Source organism: Trichoderma aggressivum, assembly GCF_033847375.1.
Source record: "Trichoderma aggressivum f. europaeum strain CBS 100526 chromosome Unknown scaffold_026, whole genome shotgun sequence".
Taxonomy (NCBI): domain Eukaryota; kingdom Fungi; phylum Ascomycota; class Sordariomycetes; order Hypocreales; family Hypocreaceae; genus Trichoderma; species Trichoderma aggressivum.
In genome coordinates this window covers 351,948-367,235 of record NW_026946392.1, presented here as the reverse complement: position 1 = coordinate 367,235, position 15,288 = coordinate 351,948, and the positions used below count along the sequence as shown (strand labels likewise).

The following is a 15,288-nucleotide window of genomic DNA, read 5'->3' as shown; positions in this document are numbered from 1 at the left end:
GATACTGGTGGACCCCAGCAGGTCTCGGCTGACTCCTCAACACAGATGTTACGACTTCATGCTCCAGTACTACCTAGGTACCTACTAGGTAGCAAGCGGAGGACAGAAAAACCGAGGCTCAGAAGATTACAAACACCCACGCGTTAAATTATTATACACCTGTTCTTGAAATATTTCCTACTATATCTATATTTCTTTAGTATTTACAACTATATTCATATTTCTCTAATATCTACTACTATATTTATATTTCTTTAATAACTGTTACTATAGTTTTATAATTAAATTCGGGCGCTACCTGGATAGGCGTTGCCTTATAAAAGCCCTACGTACTGAGTTAATTAAGTGCTTATATTGTTATATGTATGCACTCATTTATCTTGCGGTCTCGCTTTTTCTGACGTCCGCTTGCCTAGGTACCCAGTAGGTACCACTAAGACCTTACAGGTGGTCAAGCTTAAGATGAAGCGTGTGGTGATGTATACTGGAATATAGGTATACCTGGAATTTAATTGGGAATGGCAATTCATATCGGACATCTGAAAATAACTAATGCCTCTCAAATAAGCAAAGAGGCTTTGTATAGAGTTTTTCGTCTCATGATAGCGGGATACCTGCCAAGCCCCCCAATTTCCCACCAGTCGTTGGAGTAACTCCATATTCCCACGCGCTATAGTACCTGTGTCTGCAAGCACCGGCAAAACACCGGCGGCCTCCCGCCTTGGTACAATAGCGGCCAGGGGTCAAGCCTTACGTGGCTGAATTTCCATCAAGGCACACGCAAAGCACACGCAAAGCACATGCTGGCTCAGCGCCCCACGCCAAACCATTTCGCCTCGCGATAAACCGACCCTTTGCTGTCCATTTCCTCGATTATCCATTTCCAACGCCGGGCCTGCGATTGTTGGTGCGGCAACCCGCTGTCTTTTTCTTTCATCTACTTTCTTCTTCAGCTTGATCCAAGCCGTTTCAATTTGTGCTACAGCCTTCAATATGGATGCGCCGGAGCCCGAACAGACCCCTTTCGCGGCTGTTACAGCCCACACCACCAGGATCCAGAGAGTACGTCTCGCGCCTTGTGCTTCGCTTCGCTTCGTCTTCGTCTTCGTGGAGCCGCTGATGTGCTAACTGTGGCTACTATAGCAATACCAAGCGATTCTGGACCAGTCAACCCCGTATGTCATGTACCGATGGATCGGCACCGCCGTGGCCTTGCTTCTCTTCTTCCTGCGCATTTTCGTGGCGCAAGGATGGTACATTGGTAAGTCTCTGTTGCAACAAAAGTAGAAGAGAAGAAGGCATGAATAAAAAGAAGAAAACACTAACGCTTTCTTGTGCCACTCAGTCGCATACGCCCTGGGAATCTACCTCTTGAACCTTTTCCTGGCCTTCCTTCAGCCCAAGTTCGACCCCTCGAGCGATGCCCTGGATAGCGAAATGGAGGACGGCTCTGTTGGAACACTCCCCACCAAGCAGGACGAGGAGTTCAAGCCCTTCATCCGACGCCTCCCCGAGTTCAAGTTCTGGTACTGGGCCACGAGAGCCATTGGCATCTCGTTTGTCTGCACTTGGTTCGCCATCTTTGACGTTCCCGTGTTCTGGCCCGTCTTGGTCATGTACTGGTTGATCCTATTTGTCCTCACGAGTATGAAGCCCTCAAAACCTGTGCCTGTCATCACTCTGCTAACCAACCGTTTCCAGTGCGCCGCCAGATCCAACACATGATCAAGTATCGCTACGTGCCCTTTACCATGGGCAAGAAGTCCTACGCCAAGGACCGATCGTAAGCAGACTCGCCAATAACCGCGTGGAGACGAAGCCTCTGTCCCGGGGACTCGAAACAAAAACTGGGAGCGGTGATTTCTTTCGAAAGGGGTTGGCTTGAGCCGTGTGTAACAGATTGCAGCTGCTGACACGTATCGATGCGCCTTTGTGGGCTAATGTAAAAGATGTGTGTGCGGCGAATGACGGGACTTTGAAGGAGAAATCTCTCTTATTTATAAAAGCAGCAAACGAGGGCCAGTCATTGAATCCTTAAAAGGCGTAGACGGATGGGTTAGACTACGGATGACTGATACGAAACCGCATGGGAACCAGGTCTTGGAGACGAAACTCTCACAGAGAGCTAGCTACCTATAACTTAATTTAATGAAATAGTTTTGTACGCCTAGGGCACCAAGAGCTGATGGGCAATTTGTGATTCTAATTGTTCACCTTTATTCTGTTCTTTTTTTTTTTTCCCCTTATTTTTGTTACCCTTTGATTCTCTTATTCGGCTCGAAATTGCTGCTGTTCGGCGCTCTGCAGCAAGCAAAAGTCGCGTGGTGGGGAGCCTGCAGAGGCTACCTCAGATTTGACAGCCTCGCCTCTCAGGTGCGGCGCGCGACTCTTTTTTTTTCCCTCCATCATTACCGACACTTGGCCACGCCTTTCAACCGCCCGTCAGACCAGCAATTGAGCGCCTGTACGCCGAAGCCTCTCAAGCGATTCGTTCATTTACAACCTCATCTACAGCAGCTGCTCCATTCATTCGACCGACCAGAAGCGAGTAGGGGAAAAGGGACAAGGGCCAAGATGTCGTCCTCGGGAGCTCGCTCAGGCGAGCGCATGATTCACCAGGACTTCATTGCGCGAATCCGCTTCTCCAACGCTCTGCCTCCGCCGCCGAACCCCCCGAAGCTGCTCGATATTCCCAACACCGGCCTCGCGAGCGGCCAGTACACGACGCCTGGGTTTGCATCACGTCTGGCGCGAGAACAGCCGCTGAACATTGAGGCCGATGCCGAGCTAGGTATGCCGCTCGATCTGGTGGGCATGCCAGGCGTGTTTGATGGAGATGAACGATGTGAGTTTGACTTGTTATTGTTGTTGTTGTTGTTGTTGTTGTTGTTGTTGTTGTTGTTGTTGTTGTTGTTGTTGTTGTTGTCTATTCAAGCTTGAACCAATCTGATCTGGGGGACGTGCCTGTAGCAATCCAAGCATCATCACAGCAGTTAGCCATCCACCCTCACGATCGAGCCCTCCTGAGACCTATTGCGGCCCTTGGTAAGCCCAAGGTCGCTGAAGCAAACGTCTCCTTCCTCCGCCGAACAGAATACATCTCGTCCCTGGTACCGAAGCGATTCGAGGCGAACCATCCTAGAGCTCTGCTAGCCAAGAATCGACGACCGGTCAAGCGCCCAGAAGCAGCCGCCGACTCACCCCAAGTCATCAAACGCAAGATCGACAAGGGCTTCGAGCTTGCGGAACAAGATCTCAAGGACCCTAAGCGTGTCAAGCATCCTTCCAAGAAGCACCTCAAGCTCGTCGAAGCGGTGCCCCTGCTGCCCGATCTGGACGCGTTCCCCGACTCCGGTGCCTATGTCACCATCAAATTCCTCACGAACCCCGTCTCGAGCTCCAACGAGTATGATAGTCGTCTCCGCAGCGGTTTGTTCAGGCCGATAGACCGCACGCCCGCCGAGGAAGCGGCGCTGGAGGCGGCCATGGAAGCCTACGCGCAGGATCCCGCCAACAACCCCAAGCCAGCCAACCTGATGAACTACGACTTTTACCTTGGCCAGACTCGTGCTGATGCGGACCGCTTCCGCCGCAAGTTTGACGTCGATGATCCCAACCATGATGACGAAGACCTGTATACCCACAAGGCCGACACGGGCGGCTACTTTCAGTTCAACAGGATCAGGGCGTACGAGACGGCTCAGGAGACGGAGCTCGATCACCCAACCAAGTACGAGGACGAAATCATTCTCGCCTTCAATGACGACGACAGTTTCCCCAAGCAAAAGGCCATGTACTACTACCCCATCATGCAAAAGTCCACTATCCGGCCCCAGCGTACCAAGAACATTGCGCGCACAAACTATGGTCTTTCTGAGGATGATGAGGCGCAGGTAGTCGACCAGCTGGATCTCACCGTTGATGATCCCACGGAGGAGATGAGGAGCGCCATGAAGATGTACACACAGCATCCTCTTGGTTGGGAACAGGACGAAGGTGGCGATGAGCAGCATGTGGAGCAGTCCATCGAGGAGGCCGACGTCGATGCCGATGGCGAAGAGGCCGAGCGCAACGGTGCTTCAAGCCCGGTCGGAGGACAAGACCGGTCTCCTTCTGCGGACCATGACGCTGAAGGTGATGAGGATGAGGATGAGGATTGAGCGTAGCTGGCGGTGGATGACGTTGTCATCGTATTTACCAGTCTTTGTTACATGAACGGAGGAGTTTCCTTTTTTAACTAATCTTTTTTTGGTTTTTCAGAAATTTGAGTCTTGAAAAGCGATGAACTTCGCCATTTTCGGAGAGCATCAGAGACAAGGAAAATGAACGTGTAGGATTGGTGGCCGGGGAGTAGTTGGGGTTTGCACACAAAGGTTTTCATCGGGTATATAGATGGACAGTAATGAAAATGCGTTGCCTTTTCGAGCGTCAATGTGTTGCACTGAGAAATGATTATCAATTACCTATATAAAGAAGAAGAAATAGGCGAGTAAAGAAGTAAAATATTTATTCATAGTATGTTATGGTGATGTATGCCAACGAGCGAAGGTACAACTGCGGCGTGCTCGTTCCGCGATTCGCCCAATTCACGATGCAATCGTCATATATAGATAATAGTAGTAAACAATGGTATCATTTCATATAAACGCCCTGTGATGCCTGCTTCATTTTATTCCTCCCATCCATGCTCGCTCCCTCACATCTCGAATCCAAGATTTTCTCTATTGTCGTCAATCACCCGTCCATATCTGCGATTCTTCGTCAGCACATCATCCATTATACAGGGAAAGTGAGTATAGGAAGACTCACTCTAACAGCAATCTGAAAAACCACACCTCCATGTCTTCCTTCCTAATCGCCTTGTTCGCCCACTCGCGGCTGTCCTTTGCAATCTTCTGCCCTTCAGAAGATCCCTTGGCGTCTTGGTCGATGAAGCGAACTGCTTCAAGCCAGTCGTCTCCCTGTAAACTCAGCGGCACGTAGTGCACCCACGGCTTGAGCCACTCGTTGTGCCATTCGCGAAACAGGGCGAGCTTAAAAGTCAAGCTCTGGCTCTGCAAAAAGGCATAGAACCTGCCGGAGAAGGCATTCCCATCAATATCAACCAGATACTTGTATCCCCAAGCGTCCTGCTGGTCGACGGGATCGACCACATCGAAAAACTCCTTTTGCGCCTCGCAGTCGCCGGGGTCGCATTGGCCGACGTGAGAAAAGTGCACGTCGATGAGCTCCTGGTAGTCCCCGCGCGGGACCTCCTTGGCCGTCCACTTGGGGCTTTCGGCGGTGCCGCCGTTGGCCATGACCTTGGCTTGCTCCTTGGAGTTGATCTTCTGGACAAAGTGTTGGCGATGGTGCCTCCTCCAGCCGCCGTTGCGGCTGTAGCCTCCGGTGGTGGAGCCTCGCCAGTAGAGCTTGCTCTCTTTGTCTTCCCACGGCATGTCGTTGCTTTCGTTGTAGGCGACTTTCTTGTACCAGTACCACGGGGACGGATAGATGATGTCCCCGTAGGATGAGATCTTGGACTGCGAGAAGATGGGGAGCAGATCATGTGTGATTTTGAACGAGTTTGGACGATCGAAAAAGCCATATGTCGAGCTGAGAGACGGCGTGAGGCAGATGTCGGACATGGCAGTTGTGTTGTACACAAAAGCAAGATTGCTGATGCCGTATCTGCTCAAGTCGTCGGCGCGCTCATCTTCAAGAATCCTTGCCTGGCTATCAGGAGGACAGGACATGCGGGAGTCTGCCCAAGTGGATTGGTACTTGATCGTGTTAAACCTCGAGAGCTTCGTCTCTTTGAACCTCTTCCCGTCGCTGAGATCTGGTGGCTTTGCTGAGAATTCATTGACGAGCTTCTTCTCCCCATTCAACAGGGGCATGTTCTTGTCCTTGGCCTTGTTCACAAGCCGCATCAGATCGTCGTGCGGAACCACGACACGAGGCTCATCGTGAATGTTGAAGGCCAAATCCATGTCCGGCAGGTACTGTATAAAATGTTCCATCATGCCCTTTGTCGCGTTCTTCTGCCACTCATATCCATGCTCCATATGCGTGATTTCGTGACCGCGTATGGCAACTCCAAGCAGTCCATTATCATAGCCAAGCGCCTCCGTCACCCTTGCGCGAATCGTCTGCGGCTGCAGGCCCCAAAAAGGCGTCATCATGTCGTGAATCATGTCGAACTCATCAATCAACTGTATATCATTGCTCACGGCGAAATTGTACCATTTGTCAAAATGGGGAGGTGGAGGTATGCCATATCGCCTGCGATACTCTTTGACGGCCTCCTTCAGGGACTTGGACTGTCGCTTCTTGACCTCTGCAAACTCATGCTGCGCATCTTTCATGAGATGGATGATTGGATGTGATGTTTCATCGGGAGCCTTCTTTGGCTGTGGCCCGCCTGTTATAACGGGTAAATTCTCCCATGTCACCGGACCTCGAGAGACGGGGCTTGATTTTGTTGATTTTGTTGTTGGTGGCGGTGATGAGAGGGGTGCTTGTAGCGGCTGTTGATGCTGCTTCTGCTGCTTCGGAGGCTGTATAGGGGGGTAATCCTCAGGATTGAAGCCGTCGCTAACAATCTCAAGAATTGAATACGCGCAAATGCATAATAGCAAAACCGTCACGACCAGATAATATGAGCGCCGCCGCATGTTGAAATCTGGCGTTGAAAGCCAATTGCTCAGCGCAAGTGAGACAATTGCATCACCACCCCAAGAAATAATCAGAGCAAAGAAAAGAGCCACTAAGTTTCCAGCCTTAAGGAAATGGCATAAATAGACAAAATTCCGGCGCTTCAATAATCCAAAATCGATAAATCCATTGCAATGCACTCGGGCCAAGCAAAACAAGACCAGACGGGGATTTGTTTACTTTCCACAGGTGACGACGGCAACCCATTCAGGCACTTTGTTGGTGGGGATTTGCTGGTGGCGCCAGGCTTACCGATTTATTACATAAGGAGACCTCGCCATGTAACTGGCTGGAGATGATTTCAGAGCTCAAGAGATCAAGAGATCAAGATGCCTCCCCATTGATCTTATAAAACGGGCAGATGTACCAAAGCGATAGATGCAGTTGGAAGAAAGCAAGGATTTCATTTCACTGCTATTCATACCTGTGTTCGTGGATTTACCCAAACGAAGTTATGTAAGCCGTCAAACAGAGAGCATATATGCATCCTCATAGCATAACATGACCAAAAGTTGAACAGCACCGGGTAACGAGATTGTTCAAGTAAAATTGGGCTTTCTCATCTGTGATTTATTGCCAGTGTACGCTAAGCTAGAGGGTGACTATCCCAGTGTAAATCAGAGCATGCCGATTACCGTCACCGCGACCACCATTGGAACGCCGAGAATGCCGCAAATTCACTTTTTTCATTTCTCTCTCCGCCATTTTTAGTAGAAGAAGCCGATGATCTTGCCGGCAACGTGCTTTCGTCGGGCCTCCTCGTGGTCCATGATACCAGCAGAGGTGGTGAGGATGACATAGCCGAACTGACGGGCAGGCAGCAGCTTGACGACCCACTTCTCGAGATCGGCCAGGCGGACGTTGTAGCGGGGGGAGATGACACCAGTCTTGTTGAGACGGCCGTTCAGCTGGACGACAATCTTGCCGGAGCGGTGGTCATCGACCTCCTCGAACTCGCCAATGTAGCCTGCAGAAATGGTATTAGCAATGTTGCGGAAGGCCTCAGGCGATTCGAAACGTGAACAAGATAGGCATAGAATCTGAAGAAAATCTACCGCAGGATAATATATCGGCAACTTATAGGGGCTGGACCGTGGTGCGGTATCGATCGTAGCCCTAGTTATCATGCCGAAGGGAGGCAAGGGAAATTGTTTCGCGCAAAAGCAATGGGGTAAAAAAAACACAAATCGTCAAAACGTACCGTGGCGCTGCATGACCTGGAGGAACTTGACAATGACCTTGGAGCTAGGTCGGATCAGGACCTGACGCTTGCCGGCCTTCTCGGCATTGTTGATGGAGTTGAGGGCGTCGTGGAGAACGGAAGTGCGGACCATTTTGGCGGTATTGATGAAAAGGAGATTCTCAAGTCGGGTTTGGAAATGAGGTATCTGCCATGGGGGAAACACAAGTTAGACTCGGAGTGGCCCAGAAGCGTGGAGAGTGCCCTCAGCGATCCGTCGACGAGGGTTCAGCCCGCTCATTGCCGAAGGGGAAGCAGCGTATCGAGAAACGCCAGCCAAAGCCGTTGTGTGCCAAACAAACAGAAACCGCATGATGGATGCATCATCGCGCGTCCATTGTCGCTCATCGGGGCCGGCGTCTACGATTTCTGTCCCCAGCCACGATAAAAGGCGTCATCCTGCCAGGTCCGAATCGCCGTCAGCGGTGACCAAGGCCATACATACCTCTTTGGAGTTTGACTGAAGAAGTGAAAGTGAGGTCGTGGAGCTGCAACGCCGCGATGGGAAAAAAAAAAATCGGGCGCTGGTATGGGGCCCGCCTCGGGTGGTGCGTTGTGTGCCCTGGTGGTCCGTGCGCGTCAAAATGCCCTAAGGGTACGCACTCTTGGCACACTCGGTTACCTTGATTTCGGCAAATCCCCGTGATCCTCAATCTCTACTACCACTTGTCGCGCACGACGCAAAAACCCCGTCACTAATTCTTTACACGTCAATTAATCTTCGAGGATCGCCCGACGAGAACAACAATCAAGATGGTGAGTTTTCTCACCTGGATTTCGCGAATCGCCAACGTCGGAACGACGGATGCTCTTTTTTTGCCCGCCATGCGAATGCACATGCACCAAAGAAGAAAATGAGCCCCTCGCCGGTCCTTGTCGATTGCGAAAATACCCCCCCTTGACGATTGGGAACGCAGCGCTAACCAGGGAATTTTTCTTGCAAAAAGTCGGACGTAGAAGAGAACAACGCCCCCGAGGTCGCCGAGGAGGTTGAAGTTTCCGGAGATGCCCCCAAGGGCCAGATGTCCGTTCTGGACGCCCTCAAGGGTGTTCTCAAGCTCGCTCTCATGCACGACGGTCTCGCCCGCGGTCTCCGAGAAGCCTCCAAGGCTCTTGACCGTCGCCAGGCTCACATGTGCGTCCTGAACGAGAACTGCGAGGAGGAGGCCTACAAGAAGCTGGTCATTGCTCTCTGCAATGAGCACAAGATTCCTCTCATCAAGGTTCCCGATGGCAAGCAGCTCGGCGAGTGGGCCGGTCTTTGTATGTGATATCCCGGCGGGGTGGAAGAGAAGAGGGAGAAGACGATTGACTTACACATTGTTTTAGGCGTTCTGGACCGTGAGGGTAACGCCCGCAAGGTCGTCAACTGCTCTTGCGTTGTCGTTAAGGACTGGGGTGAGGAGTCTCAGGAGCGTTCCATCATCCTGAACTACTTCCAGACTTCCCAGTAAGGGTATGGACGGCGTTGATTTAAAGGGGTATAGAGGTGCGGTCTTGGTTTCTTTTCAGGACGCGTGAAAAAAACGACTTTCTTTAGGGTTGTACTCTAGGCCTTATATCATGGCCATCTTGCATGACGGGAAAAATAAAAAAGGAATTTAAAGAATCATCTAATATTGCTGGCTCTTTTTTGCACACTAATGCTCTCTGATAAAACATGCGGTTATCCATTTTTCTCTTTCATTTCCGCCCCTCGACCTATAGACTCGTTATAAACCATGCGTGACAATGGGAATAACCGTTCAAAACTCACCATGATGATATGATAGCCAAACGGAGTCTTGGCCTCTCCAATTTTAGGATTGCTCGTAGTGCTTGGCTCCAAGGAAAAGGCAACTTCTTCAAATGTAGGATCCAGGCTCCCCTTTATCTTCCAACCTAGAGAACCCCCTGCCGCGAATAGAAACAATATTATCAGCAACCCATCTCCAGAGAAACACCAGTTGATAAAATGCCGGAGAGCGAAAAGGAAAAGGCGATTTCGAATACCTTGTCGTGCCTTGTCTTCTGAATAGGCCCGTGCCACCTCGTCAAATTTGACACCCTCGCTCAGCTTCAGCAAAGCCTCTTCCTTCCTGGCATGTTTCTCGCACTTTTCATCATCAGCATCTCATTACATATTCTTTGCTCCAATCCGGAAATAGTTGGTCATTGGAGATTCGAAGGGGTTAGAAGGAGTATAGCTCGTATTCATTCGTAAATGATCCCAGCGCACTTCGAATTCTCTAGACATACCAGAATGTGACGAACGTTGATAGACATCGCCCCCTTTGCCTTGCCTCCTCCTTCTTTGCCCTCAGAGCCTTTTCCCTTGCCGCCGCCTTTATCGCCGGACTTTTTATCGTTCTTGCCCATCGTTCAGGTCTTGTGTAAGTGAGTCGGCCAATGGTTGTATGGGTGAAGTTGGTCGATTTGATGAGCCCCGCCGCCGGGAAAGCCCCTCCAAAATAGAAAGCTATCAGACCCTGGCTTTTAGTAGACAACTGTTTATCACAACTTCGTCCGACAAAAAAAAAACACAGTGAAAATGTGATGTTACGCCAACAATGCCTCTCGCATTTCATAAGATGGGAGCAAACAGAATGCTCTACTGATTTGGGGTATCCCGGTTATCTTCCTTGAGTCCCATGTCACGCATTCCGTAACTGTATCTTGCGTGCCGGGCCGTCGTCAAAGCAGCGCCAACCTCGAGAGCGCGTCTCCATTGTCGCCGCTCCATGCGTTCTTGCGCCTTCATCAACTTCTAGTCCAGGAAGCTTTGCTCGCCGTGGTGTTGTCGAATCATTTCGCCTTCGAATTTCTCAAAGAGCAACCAATCGTCCAGCTGCGAGGGGCGAGGCACTTTAGCAATGTCTGCCACGTTCGGCTGGCCCGAGATTCTCTCCAAAGTGATGATGGTTCGATGCAGGCGAGTCTGTAAATTCTGCTTATGACTATATCGTTTGATGGTATATCTATAAACCGAATCAGCAACCGTAATAAATTACCTTCAAATGAATGAATGGAGAATGATTGTTTACAGTCCGTCATATCGTATACCAGCCTTCGGGGAGAGTGGGCTCCTGAGCCGGTGACCTCTAAGGATCCGTATTTGGGTACCAACGCAGGAGATCAAGGAGACGTGTGTTTCCGAGAGCTTTGCTTCTCGCATGTAGCGAACCGTTCCCGAGGGCAGGACCTCTTCTCGGCCTGTAAGTAACGGAAGCGCCGCAGCCCCATATCTGCCCTTTGTTGGAGTCTCGATGATGCTTCCTACGATGCCGTCTCGGTGCGCACATGCCAGGTTCAGCCACTAGCTAGTAAGCGATATCAGTATGTTGGATTGCCGATGGCTTCCGGTCTCTTCAAGCTTACTGCCCTGGTTTGAACTGAAGGTTCCACTCAAGCTCCGACAGGGTCCTACACTTCTTCGCCTGCCATAGTTCCTAGCCATCAGAGGCAATGTTGTTGAAAATGACGTCTTTCAGAGTACCAGTGCTTGACAGATCTTGATGTCGGACCTGATCAATGTTGAAGTACTTTTCGCGAAATCTGGCCATCCATAGCCTCTGCAGCCTCTCAGCCATGACTATGTCAATCCGAGGTCGGGGATGGGATGAGGCCTGCTGATGTCCCGACGTCAATATATCAGAGAGTAGTTTATCCAGTCGGGCATTTTGAATTGTCGCAAAATCTATGGTCGGCGTGATACCGCTCTCGTCTCTCACCAACTCACGAAGAGCTCTCTTGACGACTCCGGCTCTAGGACCTAGCGAAGCATCTTCAACAAGGTGAGAACGGATGTCATCCGACAGTTCCAAGAGCTTTGTCTCATTCAATCGCTTATTCTTGGAGTCAAGCAAGCCAATTGACAATAGGGTGACATATAGATCTAGGCACGATGAGAGAAGTAAAACGAACAAGCCTCCCAATGAAGACATACCTGGTTGCTCAAGTATTTTTTCCTCCAAGTCTGATTCTGAGTCTGAGATTTTTAAAGATTGCCGCGAGTCGGTAGCAAATCGTATAGCTGGAAGGATCCATCTTAACCGCCGAGGCATCTTGGCGGAAATGCGCCTCTAGGCTGATGAACCGTGCTTGGCTTCTAGCCTGAAGCTTCATACAAAATGTCACAGTGGAGATGAAATTTCGACACGAGCGCCCATTATGCGGCGGCCTTGGGGCTTTTTGGTGGTTGTGTCCATATAGAAACAGAGGGATAGAGAGAGAAGGATGAACAATAGTTATATGTATCTTGAATTGTGATTTTATGAGTACTGGTAAGAACGACGGGATGTGAGATGGAAAGCAAAGATGAATTATTGTAGGATCGACATGATGACTAGGTTTAGATGCGTCTTGATTATTGTCCAAGTCGTATTGAAAATAGATGAATAGTAGAAACTCAAGATATGTAGGTGCTAAGTGAGCAGGGCGACTCTTTCTGTGTGAGGCTACCTTGGTAGATACACTTTGATGCGGAGGAAAGTGCTCAACGGAGTACTTGTCATATGACCTAGAGGATGCCAATTAGTCTATTTCATATCCGTAACAAATAATTCCTTTCGAATGATCTAAATTACTACTAATTAATAGGACATGTATTGTAGCTTTTCTCATGGTTTCAACAATGTCATTTCGCAGGCTGGTCGAGTACCATCGTGATCTACACCGCCTACCTCTTTGGCTTCATAGTGAGAATTCATATGCGCTACAGGCCTCACCGCCTACCCAACTCGCTTCAAAGAGTCGTTATTGCCGGTAAAATGCGCCCCACAAGACCCAAATAATCTGGGAATGTTTGGTGAGAATTTCAGATGGTGAGGCTCAACTCAATTGATTCACGCCTCTGTTGCTGCATCTACATTATCATGAGTGACCAAGCGCATTACAATGTGCGCCAGAGTGCGTCTCACTCCAAATCGATAGGCATTACGCAGCGCGCAACGCCGCTACGATTCCCATGGGTGGGCGATTTGCGCGTGAGGTACGCGCTTCTTCAAAATCCCCAAGATAAGAGAGTAGGGTCAATGGTTTTACTAACGTTTTTATAGATTCTCGGATTTCCAAGTCAATGAGATTGGGAAAGACGGAGTTGTTGTGCATTTGCACAAGATTGGGTTGAACGGTCAAGATAAGCAGGTAAATGATCTCTGCAAGATTGCTATAGATGGAGCTGACCGATTGCGCAGACAACAGATGCTGCCCCAGGGCAAGAAGTCAATACACCCAAGGAGCAGCAAGAACCCGCCAGCAATGCTGATACCAACGATGCCAACGACACGCCTCAAGAAAAAGAGATCATTGAAATTCCAGCAGACGATGTGACTGCTCTCAGCAACCTAACCGGTGAAAAGTTTGCGCAAGAGCTCGTCCAGCTGTTCCGGGACAGCCAGGTGGAAGCTTCAGAAAAGAAGAAGCCAGTCGTCTCCGAGCCTGTGGATGACAGGTCCAAAAGAGGCGAAATTCACCAGGAAATCCGACGGGTTTTCAACTCCAGGATAGAAACCAGCACGGACGATGCTGGTGCCATCATTGCAAGCTTTTCGGCACCCACACGGCGAGGCAAAAGAGGCCGAGGTGGACGCAATCGCAACCGAAACAAGCAAGACGACCAGCCGATTGGCGAGTATCTTCACTTTACGCTCTTCAAAGATAATCGCGACACCATGGACGCCGTCAACCAGATTGCCCGTATTCTCAAGGTGAAGCCCCAGGTAATCAATTATGCAGGCACCAAGGACCGACGTGCTTCTACAGTCCAACGCTGCTCTGTCCGATACACTCGGGATAGAAGCCTCGCGGGTATCAACGGAAAGCTCTGGGGAATAACAACAGGCGACTACGAGTACAAGTCGGAACCTATCCATCTAGGAGAGTTGCTAGGAAATGAGTTTGCCATTACTATCAAAAACTGTCAAATCGTCGGCGAGGCCAGCGCCAACCCAATTTCCGAGCAAGTCGATTTGATGCGTGCCAATGTCCAGTCTGCATTGGACCATATGACGGAGCACGGGTGGATTAACTATTTTGGCCACCAGAGATTTGGCACCCACCAGATTGGAACCCATGAAGTTGGAAAGCTGATTCTGGGAGATAATTATGAGGGTGCAATCAATGCTATCCTTGCCTATGACGAAGAGATTGCCCAAAAGGCAGAAACAGAGGGAATCCCCGACGAGCCAGCCAAGAGGGACGAATACAGTCGCCACCTTGCCTGCATGCTGTTCAAGACCGAAAAGGACGTCGAAAAGGCCATTGAGATTATGCCCAGGCGGTTCTCAGCCGAAGTATGCGTTCTTCGACACCTGAACAGACAAGGCAAGCAGTCCAGAAGAGACTTTGTCGGCGCCCTCATCCACATCACCCGAGGGTTGCGATCAATGTACCTCCACGCATGCCAGTCCCACGTGTGGAACCACGCCGCGAGCAGGCGATGGGAGCTCCACGGCGAAAAAGTCATCAAGGGAGACCTCGTCATCATTGAGACCGAGGCCGCCCCCCAGGTCAGCGGCCAGGACCAGGACGGCGACGACATCATCAACCCAATCGAGTACAACGACGACGACGACGTCCCCCTGCGCGCCAGACCCCTGACCGAGGAAGAGGCGTCCAGCGGCAAGTACACGGTGCACGACATCGTCCTCCCCACGCCGGGCTACGACGTCATCTACCCGGACAACGAGATTGGCGAGTTCTACAAGGACTTCATGGGCCGCGAGGAGAACGGCGCGCTGGACCCGCACAAGATGCGCCGCATGCGCCGCGAGTTCAGCTTGCCGGGACGGTACCGCAAGCTCATGAACAGGTTCCTCGCCAAGCCCGCCGTCGAGTTCAAGACGTACGCGAGCGACGAGGAGCAGATGCACCCTACCGACCTGGACATCATCAGAGCCGCACGCAAAGCCGGCGGTGGCAACAAGCGCTCTCGCGAAGAAGGCGACGAAGCAAGACCGAGCAAAGTAGCCAAAGTGGAAGGCGAAGACCAAGCTTCCAACGAAGCCACTCAGGGCGAGGAGGCTTCCAACGATGCTGCAACTGGCAACGACAAGGCTGAAGAAGCTCCCAAGGCAGAAGAAGCCATGGAAGTGGACCAGCCGCTCAAAATCGCCGCAGTCATCAAGTTCCAGCTCGGCAGAAGCGCCTACGCCACCGTCACGCTCCGAGAACTCATGGGAGACCCCCCTGAGACCAACGCAGCCTAATGGGAAACACCCACCTCCTTATGCATAGAAATATTGTGCTCTGCTGTTACAAGGGATACCTCTTTTTTTTGTGGCATATTTCATCTTTTTTTTTTCTTGTTCTGCTTTCTGCTATAGTTTGGATAACTAAAACGATCCCGTGTATATAAACGCCATGTTGACAAG

At 50.6% G+C, this 15,288-nt stretch overlaps 6 protein-coding genes across 6 annotated transcripts; 3 read left to right on the top strand and 3 right to left on the bottom strand.

Moving 5' to 3' along the window:
* Positions 1-993: 993 nt before the first annotated feature.
* Triagg1_6592 (uncharacterized protein) lies at positions 994-4,160 on the top strand (the record flags this gene model as incomplete). Its single annotated transcript, XM_062901233.1, has 7 exons — positions 994-1,062; positions 1,144-1,261; positions 1,346-1,645; positions 1,702-1,783; positions 2,158-2,161; positions 2,515-2,845; positions 2,971-4,160. 7 exons carry the CDS (start codon positions 994-996, stop codon positions 4,158-4,160), a joined length of 2,094 nt encoding a protein of 697 aa, XP_062754529.1.
* A 645-nt stretch (positions 4,161-4,805) lies between these two features.
* Triagg1_6591 (CAZyme family GT90) lies at positions 4,806-6,656 on the bottom strand (the record flags this gene model as incomplete). Its single annotated transcript, XM_062901232.1, has 1 exon — positions 4,806-6,656. One exon carries the CDS (start codon positions 6,654-6,656, stop codon positions 4,806-4,808), a length of 1,851 nt encoding a protein of 616 aa, XP_062754528.1.
* Positions 6,657-7,403: 747 nt separating this feature from the next.
* On the bottom strand, positions 7,404-8,030 carry Triagg1_6590 (uncharacterized protein; the record flags this gene model as incomplete). The annotated part of the gene is made up of 2 exons (XM_062901231.1): positions 7,404-7,663; positions 7,898-8,030. The coding sequence occupies 2 exons, from the start codon at positions 8,028-8,030 to the stop codon at positions 7,404-7,406; spliced, it is 393 nt and encodes a 130-aa protein (XP_062754527.1).
* A 659-nt stretch (positions 8,031-8,689) lies between these two features.
* Positions 8,690-9,390, top strand: Triagg1_6589 (uncharacterized protein; the record flags this gene model as incomplete). The annotated part of the gene is made up of 3 exons (XM_062901230.1): positions 8,690-8,692; positions 8,884-9,199; positions 9,266-9,390. The coding sequence occupies 3 exons, from the start codon at positions 8,690-8,692 to the stop codon at positions 9,388-9,390; spliced, it is 444 nt and encodes a 147-aa protein (XP_062754526.1).
* Positions 9,391-9,619: 229 nt separating this feature from the next.
* On the bottom strand, positions 9,620-10,294 carry Triagg1_6588 (uncharacterized protein; the record flags this gene model as incomplete). The annotated part of the gene is made up of 3 exons (XM_062901229.1): positions 9,620-9,637; positions 9,693-10,031; positions 10,175-10,294. 3 exons carry the CDS (start codon positions 10,292-10,294, stop codon positions 9,620-9,622), a joined length of 477 nt encoding a protein of 158 aa, XP_062754525.1.
* A 2,495-nt stretch (positions 10,295-12,789) lies between these two features.
* On the top strand, positions 12,790-15,123 carry Triagg1_6587 (uncharacterized protein; the record flags this gene model as incomplete). Its single annotated transcript, XM_062901227.1, has 3 exons — positions 12,790-12,905; positions 12,973-13,060; positions 13,111-15,123. The coding sequence occupies 3 exons, from the start codon at positions 12,790-12,792 to the stop codon at positions 15,121-15,123; spliced, it is 2,217 nt and encodes a 738-aa protein (XP_062754524.1).
* Positions 15,124-15,288: the final 165 nt, after the last annotated feature.